The sequence below is a fragment of the Enhydra lutris genome, unplaced genomic scaffold (assembly GCF_002288905.1).
Source record: "Enhydra lutris kenyoni isolate GAN:26980312 unplaced genomic scaffold, ASM228890v2 scaffoldscaffold24, whole genome shotgun sequence".
Taxonomy (NCBI): Eukaryota; Metazoa; Chordata; class Mammalia; order Carnivora; family Mustelidae; genus Enhydra; species Enhydra lutris.
This window is the reverse complement of record NW_019154108.1, coordinates 2,270,511-2,286,286: the sequence shown is the minus strand read 5'-3', so window position 1 is coordinate 2,286,286 and position 15,776 is coordinate 2,270,511. Positions and strand designations below refer to the sequence as shown.

At 40.1% G+C, this 15,776-nt stretch overlaps 1 protein-coding gene across 1 annotated transcript in view; it reads left to right on the top strand.

The window, feature by feature from the left end:
- Nucleotides 1–9,036: 9,036 nt before the first annotated feature.
- Nucleotides 9,037–15,776, top strand: part of LOC111150717 (kinesin associated protein 3) — a 166,606-nt gene continuing 159,866 nt past the window's right edge. The window contains exon 1 of the mRNA XM_022508269.1: nucleotides 9,037–9,231. Within this exon, the coding sequence (XP_022363977.1) occupies nucleotides 9,200–9,231 (32 nt within the window). The 5' untranslated portion in view covers nucleotides 9,037–9,199. The remainder of the gene's footprint in view (nucleotides 9,232–15,776) is intronic.

Below are 15,776 nucleotides of genomic sequence, written 5' to 3'. Positions count from 1 at the left end.
GGATGGAAAATCCAGACAAAATCAATAGGGAAACAGTAGACCTGAACAACACTGTAGACCACATGGGCCCTGCAGATATATATATCTTGTGTGTGTGTGTGTGTGTGTGTGTGTGTATAAAACATTCAATGTGACAATAGCAGAGAACACATTCTTCTCAAGTACACATGGAACATTCTCTAGGATAATAAATCACATTAGGTCACAAAACAAGTCTTAATAAACTTAAGACTGAAATCATATAGAATATCCTCACAGTATAATGAAACTAGAAATCAATAGCAGAAAGAAAACTGGAAAATTCACAAGTATGTGGAGATTAACATAGTCCTGAACCACTGATAGGTCAAGTAAGAAATCAAAGAGAAATTTTTTTAAAAGATTTTTATATATTTATTTGACAGAGAGATCACAAGTAGGCAGAGAGGCAGGCAGAGAGAGAGGGTAAGCAGGTTCCCCCCGAGCAGAGAGCCTGATGCAGGGCTCTATCCCAGGACCCCCTGGGATCATGACCTAAGCCGAAGGCAGAGGCTTAACCCACTGAGCCACCCAGGTGCCCCAAAAGAGAAATTTAAAAATACCTTGAAACAAATGAAAATGGAGACACAATATGCCAAAATGTAGGGGATAGAGCAAAAGCAAAAGCAATAAGAATGAAATTTATAGTCGTAAATGCCTGTTTTAAGAAAAAAGAAAGATCTCAAACAACTTAACTTTATATCTCAATTAACTAGAAATAGGAGAACAGAAGGGAAAAAGTAAAAATGATCGGAGCAGAAACAAAGACTAGAACAACAAAATCAACAAAGCTGAGTTAATTTTTGAAAATCTATCCTAAGATTGAGTCAATGATCAAAAACCTCCCAACAAACAAAAGCCTAAGACCAGATGGCTTCATGGTGAATTCTACCAAATATTTAAAGAAGAAATAACACCAGTCTTCCTCAAATTACTACAAAAAAAAAAAAAAAAAGTTGAAGAGGAAAGAACACTCCCAGACTCCTTTTATGAGGCCAGTATTATCCTGATGCTAAAGAGGACATTACAAGAAAACTATTGACATGCATACAGACACAAAAATTCCCAGAAAAATACTAGTAAACTGAATTCAAATGCTCATTTGAAATCAATCGTATAGCCACAATCAAGTGAAATTTATCACTGGGATCCAAGGGATCCAACATACCCAAATCAGTAAATGATAAATCGTATTGAAAGAATGAAAGATAAAAATCATATGATTGTCTCAATATATGCAGAAAAGGCATTTTACAAAATTCAACATCCCTTCATGATAAAAAGTTTCAACAAACCAAGAATGGAAGGAAATTATTTTAACATAATTAACATCATATATGAAAAACCCACTGTCGTCAACATACTTAACAGTGAAAAACTTAAAGCTTTTACTCTAAGATCAGGGACAAGTCAAGGATACCCATTCTTGTCACTTTTATTCAACATAGTAGTGGACCTACCAACCAGATCAATTAAGCGAGAAAAAGAAAGGGCATCCAAACCAGAAGGAAAGAGAGAGCGTCATCTCTGTTTGCACATGACATGACCCTATATATAGAAAACGGTAAACACTCCACAAAATCTGTTAGAACTAGTAAACAAGTTCAATAAAGTTGTAGGATACAAAATCGACATAAAAATTAATTGTATTTCAATACACTAACAAATATCTGAAAAAGAAATGAAGGAAACAATTCTATTTGCAATTAAGGAAAAAGAATAAAATGCTTAGAAATAAACTTAACTAGGAGTGCCTGAGTGGCTCAGCGTCTGACTCTTGGTTTCAGCTCAGGTCCTATCTCTTGGGTCATGAGATTAAGCCCGACGTGGGGCTCTGTGCTCAGACAGTGTGCTTGAGGCTCTTTCCATCTGCCCCACCCCCTATGCATGCATGCTCAGTCTCTCTTTCTCTAGAATAAGTAAATAAATCTTTTTTAAAAAAGGAAATAAACTTCGGGGCGCCTGGGTGGCTCAGTGGGTTAAGCCACTGCCTTCAGCTCAGGTCATGGTCTCGGGGTCTTGGGATCGAGCCCCACATTGGGCTCTCTGCTCAGCAGGGAGCCTGCTTCCTCCTCTCTCTCTGGGCCTGCCTCTCTGCCTACTTGTGATCTCTCTCTGTCAAATAAATAATAAAAAAAAAAATCTTTAAAAAAAATAAAAAATAAAAATAAAAAAGGAAATAAACTTGGGAGGTAAAAGACTTTTACTCTGAACACTACATAGCAATGAAACATGAGAATAAAGAAGACATAAGTAAATGGAGAGACATCCTGTGTTCATGGATTGGAAGAATATTTTCAAAATATTCATACTATCTGAAGTTATTTTACAGATTCAACACAACCATATCAAAATTCCCGTGATTTTTTAAAAGATTTTTTTTAATTTATTTATTTGACAGACAGAGATCACAAGCAGGCAGAGAGGCAGGCAGAGAGAGAGGAAGTGAAGCAGGCTCCCCGCTGAGCAGAGAGCCCGATACGGGGCTCGGTCGCAGGACTCTGGGATCATGACCTGAGCCAAAGGCAGAGGCTTTAACCCACTGAGCCACCCAGGCACCCTCCAGTGATATTTTTATAGAAACAGAAAAAAATTTCCTAAAATTTATATGGAACAACAGTGAACCTAAAATAACCAGAACAATCTTAAGAAGAACATAATGGGAAGTATCTTACTTCTTGATATATAGTCTAATGGAACAGAATAGAAAGCCTAGAAATAAACTGACACAGATGTCTTTATTAGAGTGAGGAAGTCACTTTCTACTTTTAGTAGCTGGTAGTTCTTTTAAAAATGAATTTTGCCAAACTCATTTGCTGCCTCTATTAACATGACCATATTGGTTTTCATCTTTATATTGTTAATATGTCAAATTATATGTTATTAGATTTTCATATGTTAAACCAATATTGCATTCCTGGGATAAAGACTATTTAGTCATTATGTACTATACTTTTTTAAATACTGCAGGTTTAATTTGCCAATATTTTATTAAGTATTGTTGTGTATATGCTCACCAAGGATATTTGTAGCTTTTCTTTTATAATATCTTTGATTTTGATACCAGATAATGTTGACATAATTAGATGAATTGGTAAAAATTCCTTCATTCTCTATTTTCTGCATGAATATGTAATTTGACATCATTTCCTAGATAGAATTCATTAGCGATGCTGTGTCTGGAGTATTCTTTGCATGAAAAACTGCAATTAGACATTTGATTTCTTTTTCTTCTTCTTCATTTTTTTTTTAAGATTTTACTTATTTATCAGAGAGGGGGAGAGAGCACAGCTGGGGGGGAAGCAGACAGAGAAGCAGTCTCCCCACTGTGCAAGGAGCCCACTGTGGGACTTGATCCAGGACCCTAGGATCATGACCTGACCAAAGGCAGTTGCTCAACTGACTGAGCCATCCAGGTGTCCAAGCATCTGACTTAAGAGATATGTAACTCAGACTGAGAAAGACAAATATCGTATGATTTCATTCATATGTGAAATCTTCAAATACCATTTTTTTTTTAGATTTCACATATGAGTGAAATTATATAGATATTTTTCTTTCTCAGTCTGACTTATTTTACTCATCGTAATACCCTCTAGGTTCATCCATATTGTCATAAGTGGCAAGATCTCGTTCTTTTTAATGGCTGCATAATATCCTTTTATATATATAATACATATGGATATATATACAATGTGTTTTAAAAGATTTTATTTATTTGTCAGAGAGAGAGAGAGAGTGAGAGCACAGGCAGACTTGCAGGCAGAGGCAGAGGGAGAAGTAGGCTCCCTGCCAAGTAAGGAGCCCAATGTGGGACTCAATCCCAGGACACTGGGATCATGACCTGAGCCAAAGGCAGCCGCTTAACCGACTGAGCCACCCAGACACCCCTATATATTATGTTTTATATTTCTTCTTATCTCAGTTTTAGTAATAAGCATCTTTCAAGATATTTGTCCATTTGAAGCTGTTAAATTTATCAGTATAAAGTTATTCACAGTATTTCCTTATTACCATTTTTATATATACCTGTAAAATATCAATGATGTCCTTGCATTTCATAAATCAGTAATTTCTCTGCATCTCTATCTATTTCTATCTCTTTGATCAGTTTGATCAATCCAGCAAAAACATTAAAAAATGAACAAAATATTTGGACAGAGACTTAAAAAATGTATATATGTGAATAGTAATTAAAAATGTGGAAAAATGCTCATATCATTAATCACCATGGAAATGCAATTTAAATCAAGTGAGATAGCCCTGCACACCTGTTAGGATAACTAAAGTAAACAAACAAACAAACAGAAACACTTGACAATTCTAAGTGCTGGTGAGAATGCGGATCCATCTGAACTCCTACATTGTTCATGGGAATGCATAATGCCACAGCCACTTTGGAAAACAGTTTGGCAGTTTCATAGAATTAGTCATGTATTTACCATAAACTAAGCAATCCTACTCCTAGGTGTTTGTACAGGAGAAAAGAAAACTTTGGTTCATACAAAAACCAATATGTAAGTATTCATATTGCTTTTTGTAGTGTGGTACATTCATGCATAGAATATCACCTAACCATAAAACAAGACTAAGTCACTGAAAAAAAAAAGAATAAGTTGCTGAAACACAACATGGATGACTTTCAAATGTATTATCTAAGTGAAGGAAATCAGACATAAAAAGCTACATCATGTATGATTATATTAAGATGACATTCTGAAAAAAAAAAAAGATGACATTCTAGAAAAGGAAAAGTTATAGGAATAGAAAACAGATCAGAATTTACCAGAGCATGGGGTTAGGAGAATTGGGTGATTCCTAAGGAACACAAAGGAGTTTGAAGGGATGATGGAATTCCTTTGTGTTTTGATTGTTTAGTGGTTACATGACTTATGCTCTTATCAAAACTCATAAAATTGCACACCAAAAAGAATGTATTTTATTGTAAGTTACACTGAAAAATGTTTACAAGTTATCATACTCTATGTAATCTGCAATTTGCTCTTTCCATTCAGTATAATATCTCTAATACTCATCCATGTGGTTTGTGAAGTTCTAGTTCATAAAATTTCTCAGCTGCCTAATATGATATAGTACAAGTAATTGAGATGTATTTTATCCATCCTCCTGCGAAAATACTTTGGAGTACTTTTTCAGTTTTTCTTTTTCTAATAGACACAATAGTGCTTTGATAAGTCTGGAACAAACCTTATTGTGCACATGGGCTTGAATTTTCTGAGCTTTATAACTAAAAGTAGAATTGCTGAGAGTTAGGGTCGTGTGCCTGTCAAACTTTGCAAAAACAGGACCTTTTACTCTCAAGTGGTAGTCCCAATGCACTCACACCAGAAGTGTTTACCAAGCAATTTCCAGGGCTTCACATTTGCACCAGCACTTGCATATCCAGACTTCTTAATTTTCACATCCTAGCCAGTGTCTCTTTATGGTCTTCATTGGTGTCTTCCTAGTTACTGTTGAGGTTGAGCACTTTTCATGTTTTGTTTACTTTCTTCCTTGCCATTCCTATTTCCTCCTTTTCTTCTTTGTCCATGTCCCCCCGGGTTTTCTGTCTTTCCCTTTTTGATTCATAGGGAACCTTTTTTTTTTTTTTAATTTTATCCATTTATTCATGAGAGTCAGAGAGAGTGACAGAGAGAGAGACAGAGGGAGAAGCAGGCTTGATGCAGGACTCGATCCCAGGATCCTGGGATCATGACCTGAGCCAAAGATAGATGCTTCACCAGCTGAGCCACTCAGGCACCCAATTCATAGGGGACCTTAAAATATCTTTAATTAAATCCTGTGGTTTAAATGTTGTTCCTAATGTGAATCTACCACTTCTGTGTTCATTGAGATTTCAGTCTGGATATCTTGGAGAAGAGGCCCCAGGGGTTAGCCAGTTCACTGCAGATGTCATTGAAAATTCACAGACAATTCAGGAAGAAGACTTCGGCATTTCTCCAGGAAAGCTTTCTTGGGTTTTGTATTGTGATACCATTTGCCTTGACTATGATGGGGAACATCTTGGATGCCTGCACATTTGCTTTATTAGCAGCTTTAAAAAATGTATAGTGGAAATCTTGCCATTTGCAACTATGTGGATGGAACTAGATGGTTTTATGCTAAGCAAAATAAGTCAGAGAAAGACAATTATCATATGATTTCACTGATATGTGGAATTTAGGAAACAAGGCAGAGGATCATAGGGGAAGAGAGGAAAAAATGAAACAAGACAAAAGAGAGAGAGACAAACCATAAGAGAGACTCTTAATCATAGGAAACAAACTGAGGGTTGTTGGAGGGGAAGGGGATAAAGGGATGGGGTAAGTAGCTGATGGACACTGGGGAGGGTATATGTTGTAATGAGCACTGGGTGTTATATAAAACTGATGATTCACAGACCTGTACCCCTGAAACAAATAACACATTATATGTTAATTAATTGAATTTAAGTAAAAATTACTAAAAAATAAAATTATATATGTACAGCTGCCAGAAGTTACTATAAATGAAGAAACTGGTTTAGCAGAAGTTAATTTAAAGAAGAAAAGTTATTTGAATATTAAAACTCATCAGTTCTTTTGCTTCTTCATGTCTGGTAACTGCTTGGTTCATACAGTCCTGAAATTTAACTCCAGTCAGCCCACTTCCACCTGGTTTTTATGTGATGGAAATAGGTGTATCATTTTTTTTATTTTTTAAAAAAGATTTTATGTATTTATTTACTTTAATTTGACAGACAGAGATCACAAGTAGGCAGAGAGGCAGGCAGAGAGGAAGGGAAGCAGGCTCCCTGCTGAGCAGAGAGCCCGATGCGATGCGGGGATCCATCCCAGGGCCCTGGGATCATGACCTGAGCGGAAGGCAGAGGCTTTAACCCACTGGACCACCCAGGTGGCCCAGGAGTATCATTTTTTAATTTATCTTTTCACTTTCTTTGTGGTGTCTATAATTATTGTTCTTTGTTACTAGCAGGCATTTTATATAAGGAAGAGATTTCCCCTGTCAAGAGGAGGTAAATTATAGTTCTTTTCCCTGAATTGGAAGGACATGGATCAAGTTCTTAGTTCTTCCCTGTAATAACTGATTTTTAGAGTAAGGATTTAAGGTAGTTACTGCCTTCAATGAAAGTGAGGGTTTTTCTGTTTTTCTATTGTTACATAGCGTCATAGATCCCTGAATTTTTATTAACGTGTTAAATCAAACACAGCAATAATTCCATTTTTAAAAGGATTTATGTATTTATTTGAGAGAGTATGTGCACCATGGGGGAGGGGCAGAGGGAAAGATAATCTCCAGCAGACTCCCCGCTGAGCAGAGACCAGACACAGGGCTTGATCTCATGACCCTGAGATGATGACCTGACCCAAAATCAAGAGTCTGAGGCTTGACCAACTGAGCCACCCAAGTGTCCCAGTAATTAGTTAGGGCCAACTATGGGCCAGATGCTGTTCTAAGGGTATAGTGGTTAACACAGCAAAAGAATCTTTGATCTCAAGATGCTTATTTTGCAAGAATGCTTGTTATATTAGCTATGCATTTTAATGGATATTGTGATCTGGCAATCTTAGATACTGTGAAGGTCTTAAGGTAATCTAGCTATGAATGATAATTTGTAAAATGTAATATGATATTTAGAATGAATATTTGGAAAAAACAGAAAATAGGAAGTCCTGTTAGGAAAGAATTGCAGTATTCCAGGTATGAAGTGGTGAGATGAACAGAAGTGAGAATGGAGAAGAAAAGCTGGATTGCGGGAGCATCTTGAAGGAAGAAATGATAGAATTTTCTAACAGTCTAATAAGAGGGCAAATTAGCTCCAAATCTTCTTCTCTGGAAGACTGAGAGAATGACTACAACACTGACAGAAAGAGTGTAGTTGGTGTGAAAGGGTAGACAGATAAAAATAATAGCTCTTGGCAGGTATGGACTGTGTCTCTATATTTAACATTGCACGCGCTGCGCTGCATTTGAGCAGAACAATGAAACAGCTATGCAGACAGGGCCCAAGGTGACTGAAAATACAGACCTGAAAGAGAGTAAGCGACAAGATTACAGGAGAGGAAAGGGAGGAGAGGTGTTTTCGTTGAAACCCTAGAGCCTGGTTTGGTGTTGGCATAAAGCTGACCCTCGGTCGATATTTACCGCATAAATGAACTACGTCCTCTGCAGAGATGTGAGAGCTGAGCCCGTGGGCACAGAGCTGAAAGCGGAGGGTATTTACTTGATAAGATTCAAAAGCAGTTCTTCCCTGTGGCCAGCCTCAGAGGAAACAAGTCCGAAGGTACCTTGAGTTAGGGATAATTAGGGCAGGAGCTGGCATTTCAGGCGCTAGTAAGAGAGCGTGCATGTGTGCGCGTGGAACGGGATGGGGCGCGGCGGGGGCGGGAGTGCATTCTAGATTCAGAACACCGAAGTGGGAGTCACAGGGTGGCACTTAATTAAAAGTGATATTGGCTTGTGTTCATTTCGTAGGAGGGTCCGACTGTCTCCGCAAATTCAGAGCTGTTCCGTGCAGTCAGCGCAGCTCCTTCCCCACGATGCTCCAAGCAGGGTACCTGGTGACCTGGTTCCAGGTGACCCGCCAGGGCCGCGCAGCTCTGCAGCAGGCAGTAATGAGCTCACGCAGCGCTGGGTGTGGTGCATGAACAATGAATTCTGGGACACTGAAAACAAATTTAAAACATAAATAAAATTTTAAAAAATAAATAAAAGATTAACGGAAAAAAAGGTTTTGAAGCTAAGACCTGACAGTCCGATGGGGCTGACCGGGAGGACTCTTCCAATTTCCATCCTCAAGGGGGCGGTGATCAAAAGCCCCTTCCCGACCGCACACGCCCAAACCCGGCTCAGCTCTAGGGCGCGTCAGATTCATCCCAGGGCCCAGCGCCTCACACTGAGCCTGCGCAGACGGCGCGGCGCAGCAGGCGCATGCGCCTTGAGGCGGCGCTGGCGGAGCCGGCTCTGGGCGGGTCCGGGTCGCCGCAGTGTTCCGGGGCCTGGGCGCGGTGGGAGGAGCCGGCGGCCTCACCGTGGTAACCGCAGCGCCGCCGCCCCGCCTTGCAGGCCTCCGGACTGTCATCGCCTTTGGGTGTGAGGATCCTGGGGCCGCCGTCCGCGGGCCTCGCTCCTCCGGCCTTCTCAGATTCCGCTCTCCCCCCGCGCTGCCGTCGCCGCCGCCATGCAAGGGGAGGACGCCAGATACCTCAAAAGGTGACCACGCCCCGGGACTCGCTCCCACCGCCCGGCTGGGTCCGGCTGCCGTGGGTCGGCTTTGAGGTGTCACCCGGCAAGGCTAGCCGCTTGGAGGCGGGGCGGCCGACGGGGGCAGCCCCGCAGAGGGCGGGGCGGGGTGCACCGGGCTGAGCGCGAAGGGCCCTCGAGGTGCGGGGATGCCCGCCCCTTACCTGGCTGGGCGGGACCCGACGCACGGAAGGTGGTTTCCCGGCCGCGTGCCGCGCGCGGGTCGCGGGAGGCGGCGGCCGGGCGGAGTAGACCGCGTGCTGCTCCGCCCCAGGCCCCCGGGGTCTCCGTTCCCCTGCGTCGGTAAATCCCTGGGAGCCCGGGACCGAGTCTCTGGCGTCGCTGCCGTCTGGCTCCGGTTTGGGCTCCCTGCCCCGGGCCTCCGACCCGACGACGAAGAGAGAAGTGGTGGGAGGCCGGCCGGGTGGTTCCTTCCCGCGCGTTCCTGCGCCGCAGCTGCTCCGTGCGTTCGACTGCCCGGTGCGCGGGGCGGTCCTGACGCCGGGGGCTTGCTCGGGGGCTTGTCGGGGCGCGGCCCGGGTGCTGTCAGCTTCTCTGTGAGGAAAACTGCGTCCGTGGGGATCATTCACTTGAGTCCTGTCAGAGACGAGATCAGCCCCGAGGAGGAGGACACCTGGCCCTGGGCCCAGAGTTAGCAGCGACCCCATGGAAGACAGTCTAAATGAGGACTCTCCATTTTGGGTTAAGTCACTGTCCTGTCAGGCTAACGTGCGCGGGGAGAATCACGGGTATTTTTTTGGACACAGTGTCCTTATTTAAATGTGGGGCAAACAGTACCTTACGAGAGATACGCTGACCCAATGTGAAAACACCTTTAAAAATAAAACATGCGTGTAATGTAGCGGCAGTAGTTCAAGTCGTAATGCGCTTTTACTGCGTACGCTCATCTGGCTCGGCGTGGCCTTAGTCATCACGGAGATCCCTGACCTCTAATCGATTCTTAAAAGGGAGTCCGACAGTCTGCACTGTCTTACACGTTGCCTGCCTTTCTCACTGTATACGAGTATGTCCGAAACTGCCAAATAACCAGGCTTTATCAGTAAAGTCTTTATAGCAATATGTAGTCATGACTAGTATATAGTATTTGTTTCCTCACTTAGTCGATAAAGTATCTCGATCGAAAACTTTATGACAGAAGAAAATAAATTAGTTCTCCTTCAACTTTATGTTCCAGATTATCCTACACAAAGAGCCACTGATACCCTGTCAGCTTCTTTTTGTGTAATACAGGTGCGCCAAAAGTAGATTTTTATTAGGATTCTTGTACCTGTGTGGACCCTTAGGCATAATTCTCAACCTATTCCTTATTTTTAAAGTCATGTTATCTAGAGTTAGAAAAATAAACAGTCACTGTGGTGTTTGAAGTAAAATAAGGTCGGAATTTGGAAAGGTTGAAACATACTGTCTTCAGTTTTATGTAATTAAGTTTGCAGTGCTTGTTGCGGACACACAACCATACAGGCCTGATGGCTTCTGATGTCTAGCAAAACCATTTTAATTATTGGTTCTTAGATGATGATTACATATATTCCTTCTGTAATATTTTTACTTTTAGATTACATTTTTAACAGGAAAGCAACCTATTTTCAATCAAATAGATTCACTCTAATTGTAATTAGTTGATTTCAGGGGTTTCATTGTGGTTATCACTGAGGACTAATATCTTCATATTTAAATGGGTAGTAGGTTGTAGAATCGAATCCGGTTTCATTTCTTCTTCTGCTACCAGCTTTGATTCAGTAGCACTTAATGAACACTTACAAAATACCTAGTATATGCTTTCCGTTATTCTGGTTACTGGGGGAAATGATTAAATAGGCATAGTTCATGTCCTCAATCAGATGATACACAAACATAGACAATTATTTGTGATTTGGGGTTTTTTAGCCTCCTTTTAAAACTCTCCAATGGCTTTCCATTGCTTTTAGAGTTAGAACACCTGCCTTTTCAGCTTTCTGTCTCTCTGCTTCCCTCCCACCCCCAATAATTTCAAAGTGGAGCCTTACGGAAATAACTTCTTTTAGATCTCTGTGTTTCAGTATTAGGTTCCAAATGCCCTTCTCATTGTCTGGAACTTGCCCTATTATTCACCTAGCTAACTCCTCATTTTTCCTATTTTTGCTCAAATGTCATTTTTTTCCAAAAAGTCTTTCCTGAGCTTCCGTTTTCTCATTCCACAATCCACAATCCAGGTCACTATACCTGCTAGGTATTCATGATACCAAATACCTTGTCTTTACCCACCCTTACTCATATCTTGTTATTGTTTGTCTTTCCTCCTGGTCTATAAGCTCCAAAAGGCTCAGGAGCTATGTATCTTACTTGTCATTGTATCTTCAGCACACAGCACAGTGCCTGGACCATAAGTACTCACTAAGTAGTGATTAAATGATGTGAAAATAAAGCTACAAAGAAAAATGGGCCAAATCTTATAGGAATTAGGAGCCATAGTAAACAGTTGAGAATTGTAAAAGCAGTGGGGAACCAGTGGAGAATTTTAAGAGTAAATGGCATTCATTCATTCATTCATTCATTCAGTAGTTATTTGAAAATCTACCATGTGACAGTCACTCAGCTGAGTGATTAAAAGTATTGGATGAATGGTACATACTCTCTGCTTTATGGTGCTTACAATGTAGCAAGGAATACAGACTTCATATATAATCAGAAGTAATTATTGTATTTGTGTTAAGTGCTATAAATATATGATAAGCAAAATCAGTATGGCCTTTGTGTAAAGCTTTTTTACTATACAGTATAATGTTCTCAACATTCATCCATGTTTTAGCATTCATTAGTACTTCATTCCACTTAATGGCTGAATGATAATTGATGGTGTGGATATAGCACATTTTGACTAACCATTCATCTGTTGATGAACATTTAGATTGTTTCTGTTGGCTGTTATGAGTAAAGCTGCTTTGAGCTTTCCTGTACTAGTTTTTGCTTCAATACCTTTTTTCACTCTCTGGATATCCCTAGTTGTTACAGGGTCATGTACTAATTCTATATTTAACATATTGAGGAACTACCAAACTGTTTTTCACAGTGACTGCACCATTTTACATTCCCACCAGCAGTGTATGAGAGCTCCAATTTTTCAAATCACCAATAGTTGTTATTTATTTTTTTAATTATGGCCATTCAGTGGATGTTAAGTAGTATCTTATTATGGTTTGCATTTCCCTAGTTACTAGTGACATGGAGTATCTTTTCATATGCTTCTTGGCCTTTGTGTATCTTCTTTGGAGGAAAGAGTTCTTTATATGTTCTAGACACTAGACTCTTACCAGAAAAGTGGTTTGCAAATATTTTGTCTCATTCCATGGTTATTGTTTTCATTCTCTTTGTAGTATCCTTTTGCAAAAGTTTTAAATTTTGATGAAGTCCAATTTAATTTTTTCTTTAGTTTCTTTTGATGCCATTATTTAGGAAATAATTGGCCAAATAGTTAATTTCTGCTTTTGTTTCCCTTGCCTCAGGAGACCGATCTAGAAAAATGTTGCTAAAGCTGATGTCAGAGAAATTATTGGATATCCACACCTAAAGGAATTAAATTAGACCCTTACTTTATACCACATAATTAGCTCTAGGATTTTTATGGTTTCCTATCTCACATTTAGGTCCTTAATCCATTTTGAGTTTACTTTTGTGTATACTGTAAGAGAATGTTCCAGTTTCTTTCTTTTGCATGTAGCAAAATAAAAAGCTTCTGCACAGCAAAGGAAAAAACAAAACTAAAAAACACCCTACAGAATCGGAGAACATATTTGCAAACAACATATCTGAAAAAGGGTTAGTATCCAAAATATATAAAGAACTTATACAACTCAACACCAAAAAAAACAAATAATTGAATTAAAAAATAGACAGAAGGCATGAACAGACATTCTCCAAAGAAGGTATACAGATGGCCAAAAGACACATGAAAAGATGCTCAACATCACTCAACATCAGGGAAATGCAAATCAAAACTGACAATGAAATATCGCTTAACATCTGTCAGAATGGCTAAAATAAAAGTCACAGGCAACAAGTGTTGGCCAGAATGTGGAGAAAAAGGAACCTTCATGCACTGTTTTTGGGAATGCAGACTGGTGCAGTCACTGTGGAAGACAGTGTGGAGGTCACTCAAAAAGTTAAAAATAGAACTACTCTATGACCTAGTAATTGCATTACTACGTATTGATCAAAAAATACAGACACTAATTTAAAGGGATAGATGACCCTGTGTTTATTGCAGCATTATTTATAATAACCAAATTATGGAATCAGCTCTGGCGTCCATCAAAAGATAAATGGATATGGGGCGCCTGGGTGGCTCACGGTTAAGAGGCTGCCTTCTGCTCAGGTCATGATCCCAGGGTCCTGGGATTGAGCCCTGCATCAGGCTTCCTTCTCAATGGGGAGCCTGCTTCTCCCTCCCTCTGCCTGCCGCTCTGCCTACTTGTGCTCTCTCTCTCTGTCAAATAAATAAATAAATCTTAAAAAAAAAAGATGAATGGATAAAGGGGAAGTGGTGTGTATGTGTACACACACAAAACACACTGAAATATTATTCACCCATCAAAAAGAATGAAATCTTGCCTTTTGCAACAATGTGGTTGGATCTGGAGAGACTTATGTTTCGCGAAATAAGTCAGTCAGAGAAAGACAAATACCATATGATTTCTCTCATATGTGGAATTTAAGAAACAACAAATGAATGGAAAAAAGAGAGAGAGAGACAAACTGAGAAACAAACACTTTTTTTTTAAAGATTTTATTTATTTATTTGACAGACAGAGATGACAAGTAGGCAGAGAGGCAGGCAAAGAGAGAGGGAGAAGCAGGCTCCCCGCTGAGCAGAGAGCCTGACGTGGGGCTCGATCCCAGAATCCTGGACCCTGACCTGAGCCGAAGGCAGAGGCTTTAACCCACTGAGCCACCCAGGTGACCCCTGAGAAACAAACACTTTAATATAGAGAACAAACTGATGGTTACCAGAGGAGAAGTGGTTGAGGGGATGGGTGGAATAGCTGATGGGATTAAAGAATACACTTATGGTGAGCGCTGGGTGATGTACAGAATTGTTGAGTCATTATATTATTGTACCCTGAAACTAACATAACATGTATATTAACTGTACAGAAATTAAAATGTAAAAATATAAGAAAGAAAAAAGAGAAACCATTGTCACATCCAAGGCCACAAATATTTGCTTCAATGTTTTCTAAGAGTTTTATCATTTTAACTCTAAAATTTATGTTTTTGATCCATTTTGAGGTAATTATGCAGTATGAAGTAAAGGCCCGATGTCATTCTTTTGCATATGGATATCTGGTTGTTCTGGCACCATCTGTTGAAGGTATCATTCTTTCCCCAGTGAAAGGTCTTGCTACCTTTGTTGAAAATCAATAGATGGTAGATGTAAGGGCTTATTTCTTGACTCAATTCTATTCCATTGATCTATATGTCTTGTTTTTATGCTAGTATGTCACTGTTTTGATTACTGTAACTTTATAGTATATTTTGAAATTGTAAAGCATGTCTTCCAACTTTGTTCATTTTCAAGATTGTTTTGGGTACAGAGGTCCCTTGTGTTTCCATATGAATTTTGGGGTTCCTTTTCCTTTTCTGTAAAAGAGGCCTTTGGGATTTTGATAGGGATTGTATTGAATCTGTAGATCACTCTGGGGAGTATTGCCATCTTAACACTATCAAGTCATCCAATCTATGAACAAAGGGTGTCTGCCCACTTATTTAATTCTTATCAATTTCTTCAGCAACATTTTATAGTTTTCACTATGGAAGTGCTGCACCTCTGTGCTTGAATTTATTAGTATTTTTATTCTTTTTTTAATATTTTCAGCGTAACAGTATTCATTGTTTTTGCACCACACCCAGTGCTCCATGGAATCCGTATCCTCTACAATACCCACCACCTGGTTCCCCCAACCTCCCACCCCCCGCCCCTTCAAAACCCTCAGATTGTTTTTCAGAGTCCATAGTCTCTCATGGTTCACCTCCCCTTCCAATTTCCCTCAACACCCTTCTCCTATCCATCCCCCCTTGTCCTCCATGCTATTTGTTATGCTCCACAAATAAGTGAAACCATATGATAATTGACTCTCTCTGCTTGACTTATTTCACTCAGCATAATCTCTTCCAGTCCCGTCCATGTTGCTACAAAAGTTGGGAATTCATCCTTTCTGATGGAGGCATAATACTCCATGGTGTATATGGACCATGTCTTCCTTTTCCACATAAAGGTTGAATTGCCACCTTTTGTAGCAACATGGACGGGACTGGAAGAGATTATGCTGAGTGAAATAAGTCAAGCAGAGAGAGTCAATTATCATATGGTTTCACTTATTTGTGGAGCATAACAAATAGCATGGAGGACAAGGGGGGATGGATAGGAGAAGGGTGTTGAGGGAAATTGGAAGGGGAGGTGAACCATGAGAGACTATGGACTCTGAAAAACAATCTGAGGGTTTTGAAGGGGCGGGGGG